The sequence below is a fragment of the Macrobrachium rosenbergii genome, chromosome 42 (genome assembly GCF_040412425.1).
Source record: "Macrobrachium rosenbergii isolate ZJJX-2024 chromosome 42, ASM4041242v1, whole genome shotgun sequence".
Classification (NCBI taxonomy): domain Eukaryota; kingdom Metazoa; phylum Arthropoda; class Malacostraca; order Decapoda; family Palaemonidae; genus Macrobrachium; species Macrobrachium rosenbergii.
In genome coordinates, this window is record NC_089782.1 from 39,916,739 (window position 1) to 39,929,699 (window position 12,961).

Consider the following 12,961-nt stretch of genomic DNA (forward strand, 5'->3'; position numbering starts at 1 on the left):
AAAGCCTTGGGAGTCAATTCTCTTAAAGAATGCCTACGCAAACGATAATAGAATGGAATTTTACTTACAATATAAGTGTGCAGGATGTCAAACGAATTTAATAATGCCAATCAAATCGAAATAGTGAGGTGTCTGAAAACACTGCAGGATAAAACGTCAAGGAGTTTTCAGAAAATATAGAAAACTTTAACTTCAATACTAAAAAAAAAAAAAAACAATTAGCTGGTCTCTTCTTGTAGGATAACATTACGTGCGTCAATGACTTCAACGGGCTAAATTTACCTATCAATTCATATTAGTTACAGTTCGAGATTATTCAATGCTATGTAGATATTTTTCACTGCTGCCACCTTGACCGCAAAAACCAATAACTAATTATAAAAAAAAATTTTTTCACCTATAAAACTCGTGATTTTGAGTCTTTTAATTAACCAGCTACGAAAATGAAAATAGAGGTTATTTAATTTAAAGAAGAATAAGATACCTGAGTCAAAATAAGATGTGTATATGCATGAATTTACGGCACTTCATTTCAGGCATCATCTCACGATTATTATACATACAATCTTGTTCATCCTAAAGGAATTTAATTATATTATATGCTCGTAACATACTGATAGTGGAAGAAAATCTCATAAAACAACCTGACAAAATTGGGTTTGCATTAAGTAGCATTTTTTCAACTTCATGGTATCCTAAGGAACGCGTATCATCTTGAAGTAAATCTTAATACCAAGTAAGAAAGGACCCTATTTCTTCCACTAATGAAAAAACCATTTCAAAATGTTTAAGACTTCAAATGCTTATAATTTTCTAAGAGACAGCTAGAAATAACGAAATAATTCATTACAGTAATTAAAACCTCTAATTCCACATGTTTTAAACAGTTTTATCAAGGGGAAAAGACTTGCCGTTGACAGAGTCATTCAATAGAGTTCTTCTTGTCTAATCAATAACTCGGCATATTTCAAAAAGCTATGTCCAGAGATCGTTCCCTAAAATTACTTAAATGGCAAATTTTTAAAGAAAATATTACCACTATAAAAGCAAGATTATCATAAACGTTGCATTTAAATGTCTATTTAAACTGCTAGAAAAATTACAAGAACATAATAATTTTTTTCAGCTGCCAATTTGTTTTGTATCTAGTCTACATTTCAACCCAGTGAATCCTGTGTATGTCATTCTGAAATTGAGTCTTTTTTCCAGTAAATTAGCCTAAGCACAACAGTTCTTAACTATATTTTCTTTGCCTTACTTATTTTTTTTTTTTTACGTATTGGCGTCATAAAAACAATTTTCAACAATAATGTTACAATAATTATCGATTCGACAACAGAGACGAAAACAGCACTGTAAAATTCGATTATCGAAGTTTGCAAAATGTTTCAATAATGGTGTTAGACAATAAATAAAAAAAAAATAAAAATCAATGTACCTTTGTTGAAGTACGAAAAGGTTTGTATAATAACGTCAATTACAGGTAAATCAAACCAAATAAAAAAATAATAGTTGTCACATATATGTCAAATAAAATCAGAGCAAAATATACCCAAAGTAATGTTCGTTCACTGAGTTTCACATGTAAAGACGGAAAGTGACACAGATACACAGAAATATAAAGTTAATAAAAGCAGCAGCGGCGGCAGGAGTTGAGGAGGAGACTAACAGATTAAGCCCACTGACGCCCCCTTTTGTGATGTCTTCCCGACCCTCCAGGGCCAATGGGTCGGGGTGAGTGTGTCCTACCACCGCAGCGGTGCTACTACGCCTCTCTCAAAATCTCTCTCAGGGGCTCCACAACGCTGGTATCCTGCATGCACGCATCGCTTCTGTAATTTGTTATATAACGCTGTTCAGGAAGATAACATCGTCCTGTGGTGGGGAGAGCAAACTCTACACGCATTACCTACGCATACCCAAAACGAGAAAATCTTAACAGACGCACAAATACCTGGTCATACCGAATGAGGATAGTCCACAGTCAGCTTACACCTTTACTTCACACACAATGATAGACACCTGTTCAGACCACAAAATATCAACAGATAAATGTACCACCTTCACACATTTTTCAATACCTGTTCATACTAGCAAATTATATCAATTGACACTACAACCTTCTTCACATACTTGTAAATACCTATCAATAAAAAAAGAATATCTCAACACACCCCTACGTCAATTTTCCCAGCACACTTCGAAGGTCCTTATTTCTACATTTACAGATTTCTAAATACCCGTTGATACCATTTGAGAATATCAGACAGACAACACACAACCTAGCTTAACAACTACACTGACAGACTCCTCCCACTGACACGTGTATAATAGCACAGAGGAAAAGCGCTCTCTCCCCCCCACCCTACCTGGCACGGCCATCTCTCTTCCTTGCCCCCCGGTCTACATAACGCCCACCCGAGCTCTTGACCTGCTGGGTCAGTTCCTCGGGTCCCCGGGGGAGGGAGAAGGGCAGTGCCAGGCGTAGATATTCAGGAGGGGTGTACGTGGGATGCGAGGGACCGACACTCCAATGATGTCTAATACCTTTAAGTACAATAATCAAGACCATATATTCAAGGCATGTCACTTACAATGCTGTAACTTAAAGAGAGGTTTTTTAAATTAAATACCGGATGAAAAATAAACTTTAGTTTTCACTACGCAAATTAACTGAAATATTTCGTTTGAAAAATGCAATAACCAATCAGCTAAATCCCTGACAGTCTGAGGTCTTCCTATGCTGTATCTTTATTCAAAACTAACTGTAAAAAATTCTTTGTTTGCCTGAATTACTGGATGGACCATTAACAGCTGAAGACAGAAACTGCTGTTATGTCTCTCAATAACGTGTTACAAAGATTGCTAAATATGTTCATGCATCGAATGTAATCGCTTTAAGTATTCCATTTAATTTTTATAAAACCCGAAAAAAGGATTCTATTTCAAACCCCAAACAGCAGTAAAAATAAGATTCATTTTCTTGACTAGCTCCTAAAAAAAAAATATTGTTGCAGGCACCATTTGTTATTAATTTCAACAAAACTAATAAAACCCTTTAAGCAAAATCATAATCGAATTATACCCACACATTGAAGTGTCTGCACTCCCTCAAACCCACTATACACGCAGGCTTAATAAAAAAAAAAAACCACTGGGATAGAAGCTGAGCAAGCCATAGAATCCCACTCAACCAATACAAAGGAGATATATAAAGTCACTCCCACAGATCTCTCTCTCTCTCTCTCTCTCACGCTGACACTCTCAAAAAGGTCTGCCTGCCGTGTTTGGGCAAACTGACGGATCCCGTCCTCCAACACATGTATATATTTATAAATATATATATATCTGTATATTTATATATATTTTTAGTCCAGGATTCCGCTACACCGTGGTCGATGTTTGCCTACTCGATGGTGTTGGAAGTGCTGATTAAAACTCTACACGGCGAGCCCAACAGTACTGTTATAGCCAAGCGGGTTAGGGGAGTATCCCCATCCCACAAGTGAATCCCTCTACTCTAATCCCCAACCTTTCCCTCACAATATACTATTATATATATACAATGACCTAGAATCTCAATCCTTTTACATTCCAGATCTAGAATTTTACTATATACAATAACCTATACCCTTAATACTCAGGAATCTTCATCACTTCACATACCTAGGGCATATTCCTAACGTTCCTTCTGAAGGACCTATTCATATAATCCCCATAAATGGAACATTTTCATTCAGTTCCATTCACTAAGGCATCTTCATGAAAACCACATAACTAAAGATTTTTCATACAATTCCATTCGCTAGGAAATCCTCACCCTATGCCCAGCACAAAGATAACTTTACTAGTCCCCATCACAATGTCAACTTCCCAAGTCCTCAGGGTATCTTCACCAAGTCCCCTTCACAAAGGTAATTTTACCTTGGCCTTATTATACACGCAAATCCAATTCAGTCGCCATAATAACAGCATCTTTACCTATGTCGTTTGTGATCTAACAAATCCTAACCTGTAACCACGGCATGAGAAATATTCTAACTTGTGCAAAAGCCCCTGAAAATTAATCCGCATCAGTCTGATTGCTTGAATCTAAAATCAACTAAAACTTATATATCCTGCACAAAAGGTTCATACAAAAATTCAATGCTTAACTGAAGATAAAACCTAAAAGAGACTATCAACTAAATTAACCTTTCCCTTATGTCGTAGAACTTAAGAACGCAAAATCTTCCCATTCTTCCCAAGATTTCAACATTATAACAAAAATTATACCAATTCCACTAATGTTAACAATTAAAATCAATGTCAATTTCAAAATGTAGAAGTTCTATCATATTTTAAGAATCTGATATTTTCTTTGAAAGTTATCATATTAAAAAGGTTTAAATTGTTCACAGAGCATTCTACATAACAGTAACTGTGCTTATGGTATGAATGTGAAAAAACCGCTTACAAGTCATTTTCATATAAGTTCAGCTTCAGAACAATATTTTCATAGAAGGGTCAACAGAACGCGCCTTCAACTTTAATCGCTAAATACAAGAAATCCTGTGAATCTATGCAACGCTCTATGCCAATCAAATTCAACTGGAAATGAATAACAAACAAAGTGAAAAGTCATCAAACTATTCTTGAATTATTAATGACTTCCCTTTTTGTAATCAGTCGAAAAACAAATAACATGCAAAGTATTCAATCAGCTGGACATTTTGTTATATTAATACACTTTTTGCTGTGCGTCTGGTGTTTTCCTTACTTTTGAACATTACGAAAATAATCAGATTAGAATGCACATTACCATTATTCTTTAATAAACTGTTATAAGTATTAGCATGACCTTGAGTACTTACCAATAATATAATTTTATTTGTTTCTGTGAACGTATTTCCATGCACAGAGCCAAATTTAAAAAGATTACTGGTACTGGTACTGTACCAGTACTGGCATGTTTAAAAACATTAACCTGGCTTCAATACTGCACACTAACTAAAAACTGTCAGAACTGCACAAAAGGCCGCTCTTTATTCATGTTTTATGCAAACGATGTAATATCTTTTACTGAAAGGAAAACATCTTTCCACCCAGTTTCCTTACAAAATTACGAAGAGGAATAACTTCGGCCATACATCAGAAACTTCAAAAAAAAATTAAACAGACCATTTACAATGTGAATATCCTCACTGCCTTATCTTCCTCGCACTCCGAATCAATCTAATACGCCATGGTCCCCCAAAATTTAAAATGCAATATAACTAACAGGCCTCATACAATTTTCAATATTTAATCAATTTCTGGCCAATGAGGCAAACTGCATATAAAGATAATCATAGATTTTTCATAATTATTCGTGCTTTCAAACTGAATGAAACTCACTCTTTACATTCCAAAAATAAAGAAATATTAATAAAAGCATTCAAGCAATTCATACATACTGATACACCCATGACGAAAAGCCATTAAATTAAATTAAACAACTATTGGTCAAAAATTAACACTAAGAAAAAATATTTATATCCAAGATGTCCAGTTTCTTCAGTAAACTTGAAAATACCACTGAGCTAAAAAACAACTTCCTCTCTTAAGAACTTTGGAAAGAGGATAGTCACCCTGATCATCCCGCAACTCAAGATGAGTAACTCATACGTCTAAAGGGTGGGACATTCAACCAAAGAGACGACTTGAGAACCAGGGAGACAAAGCATTCATTATAGAGAGGACGTGGTGAAGCCTTGGAAAAGTAGACGAGTATTTTCTTGTTACTAGAAAAAGACGTAAAGTAAAACATTAAAATCCCATCTTGTCATAAAAGTGTCTTTTGGAACCAACAATTGTGAAAACTGTCTTGAATCGAGCGTCAAGTCTTGCAAGAATTAAGCTAATCTTGTGTGGCCGAATGAAATAAAATTTGTAAAAAATCATATACTTATGCTTTAATTTTGAAGATCATTTCACTAATGACAAACAATACCACTCAGTATGGTACTTTTTGACATGCTCTTTAACATGATATCTTCCCTGTTGTTTCCCATCCTCTTAGGTAAATGGTACACGGATTAACTGAATTATTACCATGAGGACTTAGGGGAAATAAAACATTAACACAGTAAAACCTGTTACTACAGTGAATGGTTGATTTCCAAATTTTCTACTGTGCAGTAAATTAAAAAATTCCTAAAATCGCCACACAACTATTATTGAAAATTAGAATTTTTAGCAATGCTTACAATGCATACAACCAAGACTTATACAATGAAAAGCAGAGAGGAAGACACACTAACAGACCCCGAAGAAATGTTACCTGCTGTTCCAGCAGCAGGAGGAAGCACACCCTAATGCAACAGACTAACTAATAAAACAATACTCTAACAATGTAAGTATTAGGATGCGATCTCGTTTTCAAAGGTGTCATGCCAGTCAAATATTTTCACATATTTCATTAATGTGTTCGTTATTGCATGACTCTGGTCTCAATCTCTATATAAATGTCCACGATAGTAAGAAATGCCAATCATCAATCCCCTTGCATGGTTGATGTGCCCTTTACCGCTTCTATTTAGGTCATTCTTGCAACATACTGAATAGCAAGATAAGATCAATGCCAACCAAACACCAGAAAACTATCTATTTTCCTTGTACCTTTTTTTAAGCTAATTACAAGGAAATGATTGCTACATAATTTACAACTTGGGAATACAGCTATCAGGAACAGACTTTTTAAATACTTAGGTTTGTTCTTGATGAAGTTAGTGGTATAGTACAGTGAAGTATGCTGATCGTCACGGACAAACAGCAATCGTCATAAAAAGGACTAGTGAAAAGCACATGAGAAATTTTCTCCAAAACTATAATAAAAAAAAATTTTTATAACCTAACCACTACCAAACTGTCTTACAGAAATGGCCAATTGTAGTCCCTCAATACAGAAACGAACCGCCATATTTAAGGAGTGTAATTGTATCATCTTTCACTACGCGTCACCACCAATGGGAAAAAATGAAATTTTTAAGAAGTTTGGGCATTAAATTTACCTTCGGGTACAACCCAGTACAGCAGCCTCTGCCAAAGGGCATGGGCTACTTGATTAGGGATTAAAAGGAGCGGTGGTCAAACGCTACAAAGCTGACCTAACACCCCATTCACGTTTTTTTCTTAAGCTGCTAACACCAAACATAAAACCCTGCGTAACTTGTGAACGTCCACTAAACTATGCTCTTAAGTGTTCCATAAAATGTTCGAATAAGATTAATGTGTTTCAACTATCTCCTTCCGATGACAATCTCAAACGAAGAGAGCTTCTCTTATGGTTAACGGAGTTCTTAGAGGAGCAAAAGCAGATCCATAAAAATATCAAAATACTTCAGTGGAGGAAAATGCGGAGACGTGTGTGATTCAGAGATACAAGAAGAAAGGCAGAAATGAAGACGCAATTAAGAGCAGCCACAACAAAGTAAAATCCACCTTTTGTCATAGCGATAAGTGCTTTTTGGGATCATCTTGTATAGATGGTTGTCTTCAATCCAGCATTTAGTCAAGCAAGAATTAAGCCATTCTTGTGTGGACGAAAACTTAATTAACAAAATAAGATACTTCTCTTGAGAGGGGATACGGTATATAACTTCTAAAAGCAGTAGCTGATGTGATGTAATAGCAAATTTGCCTTCATTAATTCAGGCTGGAAAGCCTGCTAGCAGATAGAGACATACTTCCTTGGGAATTTTTTGTATTCCCCCCCCCCCACCCCGCACCACCAAAAAAAAATCACACTCATCATAATAAAAATATTACATTAATTTTTTCCTCTGATACTTTTTAAGAGACTTCAAGAGACTGCAAAATATTATAGGTGAACTTATTTTGGCAAACAATAACGAGAAAAAAAAAAGTAATACTGTTAAGACCTTCCTAAGCATGAAAGTACAAGCCAGGATCCCAAAGAGACTACATGAACATTTAAATCCCATCAGGAAGGGCAGTATAGCTAAAACTTCAGGAGTGAATGCTTCAGAATTTGTCCAGTTCACCTAAAACATAGCTACATAACTCACACTATACCTCCCTGCTCGCCTTGTCCACCCCTTATTCTATAAAACAGAACCTCCCAAAATTCCGACTTCCATTACTATCTATATTCCAATAAATTGTCACATGTCTCATTTTTGTCACTTGGCCATTTCGCCAATAGTCGCTGCCAAAACGAAATTTAATGCCCAGAAACCTATTCCCTTAAAATATCAAACAAATGAAGCTAAAAGATACATTCTACCATATAAAAACCGTCACATTAACAATTTCTTGGTGATAGCAATCAGCCTAAACAAATAGACCATTTCCTTGATGAAACAGAGCTGAACAAAAAACACACATCTGAAGTAAGCCTAAATAATTCATAGGCCTTCGTATAATAGTAGGCTTATATTAACAGTCTATTATCTACGACTAGAACCATGTTCCTGACGCCTCTTCCATTAATGTCATCATTTTTTACGTTCGACTTTATGCAACACGCCTCAGGCCTCCAGACTTACCCGAGAACTTTTTACCCCCTAGAACCCTGCACCTAAACAAATAGGCTAACTGCAGCAATGACCTACCTATCAGATGAAAATCCTCCTAAGTCCTGTACCAGAGAAATGCACGTCCATCCCATATTCATATATCAATCCCCCCGCCCGCCCAAACCACACAATACAATAAAAAAAAAACACTGCTTAAACACAACTTTCGACGCCAGTTTTAGTAAACTTGAATCAATCAAATCAAATCAACGCAACTTTCTTGTAAGTACCATTTAAAACAAGACCTAATAGATCACACTCTCTCTCGCTGTAACCTTTAACAGCCATCTCCCCCAAAACAAGACTCTTCTAAACCCTCCCATTACCGGCCCAGACACCCGACCCACCTCCAGCCCCGCCCCCGTCCCTCCCCTACCCCGCGCAAGAAGCCGCCAATACTCGTCGCGGCAGCTTTTGATAATCGTCTCTGTAAACCCGTGTTTATATTATACTTCACATCTTATATATATTTTATCAATTATTATCATTACTACTATTATTATTATTCCTGTGTCATTCATGTACTATAGAATTTCTTATCTTGTCTGAGTGTTTTAATCCATTTTCCCTAGTGAAACCAGATAAAATTATGTGATATATCACAAGCATCTTCATATACATCGGTAGCGGGGGATGACACCTCCCCCCCCTCCGCCCCTTTACACGTGTATATATGAACACTTACTTATTGTCTGTGTGTATTTTATTGTATATTATATAGTACTTTTTATATACTTACTCCCAGTTTTTCCGTCCTCGTTTTTTTGTTTTTGTTTTTTTTTTTCCATTCCCAAAACCCCGTCATTTCCGTGATATCTCGCCTTGCAATGTGGTCGATTTCATAAGAGAGTCCGTGTGTGTGTGTGTGTGTGTGTGTGTGTGTGTGTGTGTGTGTGTGTGTGTGTGTGTGTGTGTGTGTAACAGAGAGAAAGTATGAAACAACTTTTCTGTTATCAAGAGTATACTGACTGCACAATTTATTCAAAAACTTCCTTATTAGCTAGAAGGTATTTACACCTAAAGAATTTGTTACATAATAGAATTTGGTGAGAGAGAGAGAGAGAGAGAGAGAGAGAGAGAGAGAGAGAGAGAGAGAGAGAGAGAGAGTTTGTAAGAAAGCGAAGGAAATACGATCACATGAGATATCACATCCCCCCACCCCTTTTTCTTCCCCCTCCCCTCGCCCTATGTACAGTCTTTTCTCGCTAAACTCCTCAATATTATTTCTCTGTAGTAAACGTTTGATATTTCTGTAGGCCTAGTATTTTGCACTATTCGTCCTTGTTGAATCGACTCCTCTCTCTCTCTCTCTCTCTCTCTCTCTCTCTCTCTCTCTCTCTCTCTCTCTCTCTCTCTCTCTCTCAGCACAGCCATGTCATCTAATTCATCTTCATATGCATCCATCAAAAGTATGACATTTATTTCCAGTGGCAAATTATCCAGCATACATTTCTGCACATCTTTATCAAATTTATTTCTGGGTCATTTATGTTTTCTATCAACAACGTACCTCTAAGTTTACTCTAAACTCATTGGAAAACGGATTTCTGTCCATAATCCTCACTCATACTATGATAACTGGCAATGAATCTGTCTACATATAAACTGGTTTCAATAAAATAAACTTTTTTATAAAATATTTATAAAAATTCACATAAGCAAACAGTAAACCCTTATACCTAATTACAATACAGAAGTAATTTTGAAATGAAATTACAATTGGCAATATACATACATCACGGGTAGAATTATGCAAGGAGTTGTGTGGATGTCATTAGATGTAGATGCAAACTTGCCAGATAAAATCAAAGGTCATCAATGCAATGTGAGTTGGATACAGTTAGCATATGGTAAGGTGATGACTGAAGACATTGCAGAAACAAGTAAGAAGACTTTTAAATTGTTTTTAAGATGAGCCAGCTGAAACTGAAACAAGGCAAAATCAAGACTAAGGGGGTAAAAAGAAACCCAGAAAACGAAGTAATAAATGTTACTATGGCTCTGCAACGACAGAAACAGTTAAATCATATAGGTATTTAGGTAATATATGAAAAGTAAGCAAGGAAGATAGCAGTGCATGGGAACTAAAATTGGAATATATGAAAGGATTGCTGATCTAACTCTCCTTTATGGAAGTGAAGTGTGGATGCAGAAAGGAAAATGCGTTGAAACTGTTGGTGTGAATTGCTTACACAATATTTGTGGAGATATGCAGAAGTGGAAAAAATTCGTTGTGCGTGCAGGAATGGCTTGCTGTGTTCTGAGTTGGTTTGGCCATGTGAAGAGAATGGGGGGTAATACCTTTGGGAAAAGTGAATATTTCTGAAGTGTACGGAAGAAGGGGAGAAATAACTACAAAACGCTGAATACGTGGAGCGGAAGAGGTAATAGAACAGAAGGGGTCTTAATATTCAGGTGGAGAAAGTGTGCGTTTTGCAAGACTTAAACAAGGTCTAGACCTTGGATATAAAGGTGAATGGCGGTGTGTGTGTGTGTGTGTGTGTGTGTGTGTGTGTGTGTGTGTGTGTGTGTGTGTGTGTGTGTGTGTGTGTGTGTGTGACGTGAGGGGAGGAGTTCGATGTGCTGCTGATGAACCTCTTGAGGAATTGCATGAAGGAAGTGCTATTTTGGAAATTTCCTTCAAAGAGGGCCCACTTTCCACTGAGCAGTCATAAAGTACGAAACTGGCAGTGACCATTTTGTGGCTCAGAAAATGACAAATATAATACATATCTCTGACAGTTAACGATGTCGAAAAGTAAAACAAGTGCTAAAGCGAAAAAAAAATAGCAGGGATGGCCAAGGAGTTTTTAAATAACACGATTGCTAGAGGGTAACGCAGCGCTGGTCACCAAGATGACCAGTTCCTAAGCGGCCAATCTCATATTTAGTGCCGGTGCTTCTGCCGAGCGTTTCCCCTTATCTTGACCCTACACACTTCGCGTAATCTCTGACCCCAATCATTCCTCTATCCTTTTATATCAACTATACCAAATGGCTTTCCTATCGTTAGCTTCGGATGGCTCTTACTTTACGGCTATCTCTTGCTTCCTGTTGAAATAAAAAAAAAAATTGGTCTGGAAAGTATTGCTCTCTCTCTCTCTCTCTCTCTCTCTCTCTCTCTCTCTCTCTCTCTCTCTCTCTCTCTCTCTCTGCAGACCGAGAAAATGTCAATGGCCAAAAAAGCTTTACAATATTAAAACCGCATTTCATCAACTGACCTCAGATAGCACCATATGAATTGAAAATGTAAGTACATTTTAAAAATGGAGGGCAGATATATTATCTGAAGCAATATCAAGGCACTAATCATCAAAGAATCAAAGACAAAGGTAATTACCGACAGATTCATTGCCTTTATAATTCGCACCTAAGTCTAAAATAAAAAAAACCATCTTTCTCATTAACTGTGCTTTATTCATTTGTAATTTGGTTTTCACCGTCTCGCCCTTTTAGTTCATCTTGTTAATTACTGTAGTAACTGTTTTGCGTCAAATATAATTAGTATTTATCACAAAAATTTAATTTCAGTTTTCACTGCTTTATATTATCATAAAAATTTAATTTCAGTTTTCACGGCAACTCCTTTTGTTTAAAAAAAAAATACCTTTTGTTTTCCGCATTTGTCCAAAACATACTTTCATGACCTTCAACCCTGAGTATCACCATCATCCTGTGTCTCTGTCTCTGTCTGTCTCTCTCTCTCTCTCTACTTTCTTTCCTTTTCTCTCTCTCTCTCTCTCTCTCTCTCTCTCTCTCTCTCTCTCTCTCTCTCTCTCTCTCTCCCACCCACGACACCCCCAACCCGAGGACAAACCTCCGCCACACTAACCTCCCCCCACCCGCACACAGGTCGCATGGATCAAGGCCGACACCAAAGCCATCCTCGCCATCCACAACAGGGTCATCACCCACAACAACCGGATGAACGTCATCCACTCCGACCACAAGACCTGGGAGCTCAAGATCAGAGACGTCAAGCGCAACGACTCGGGGGAGTACATGTGCCAGATCAACACGGACCCCATGAAAATGCAGGTGGGTCTCACCCGGAATTCTTGGCGTTTCTTCGAATGACTGCGAGAAAGGAAAGATGGGTAGTTTTCACAGATGAATGAGAATTGGTAAATTCCAAGAAGAAATTTAATTTTTCTTTTAAAGCAGTAACAACGATGGGTAATTCCCTTAACTTTTCTTCGAATAACTGCGAGAAAGGAAAGAGGGTAGTTTTCACAGACCAATGGGAATTGGTAATTGCAAGTGGAAATTTAATTTTTCTTTTAAAGCAATGACAACGATGGGTAATTCCCTTAACTTTTCTTTGAATAACGGCGAGAAAGGAAAGAGGGTAGTTTTCACAGACCAATGGGACTTGGTAATTACAAGTGGAAATTTAATTTTTC

General features: G+C 36.9%; 1 protein-coding gene across 4 annotated transcripts in view; it reads left to right on the forward strand.

Moving 5' to 3' along the window:
- LOC136828316 (protein amalgam-like) overlaps positions 1-12,961 on the forward strand; it is a 453,878-nt gene that overhangs the window by 427,848 nt on the left and 13,069 nt on the right. For 2 of the 4 annotated variants that reach the window (XM_067086187.1, XM_067086189.1), the window contains 2 exons: positions 1,720-1,734; positions 12,411-12,596. In XM_067086187.1, the coding sequence (XP_066942288.1) occupies positions 1,720-1,734; positions 12,411-12,596 (201 nt within the window). The remainder of the gene's footprint in view (positions 1-1,719; positions 1,735-12,410; positions 12,597-12,961) is intronic. The other 2 variants (XM_067086190.1, XM_067086188.1) reach the window with 1 other exon arrangement.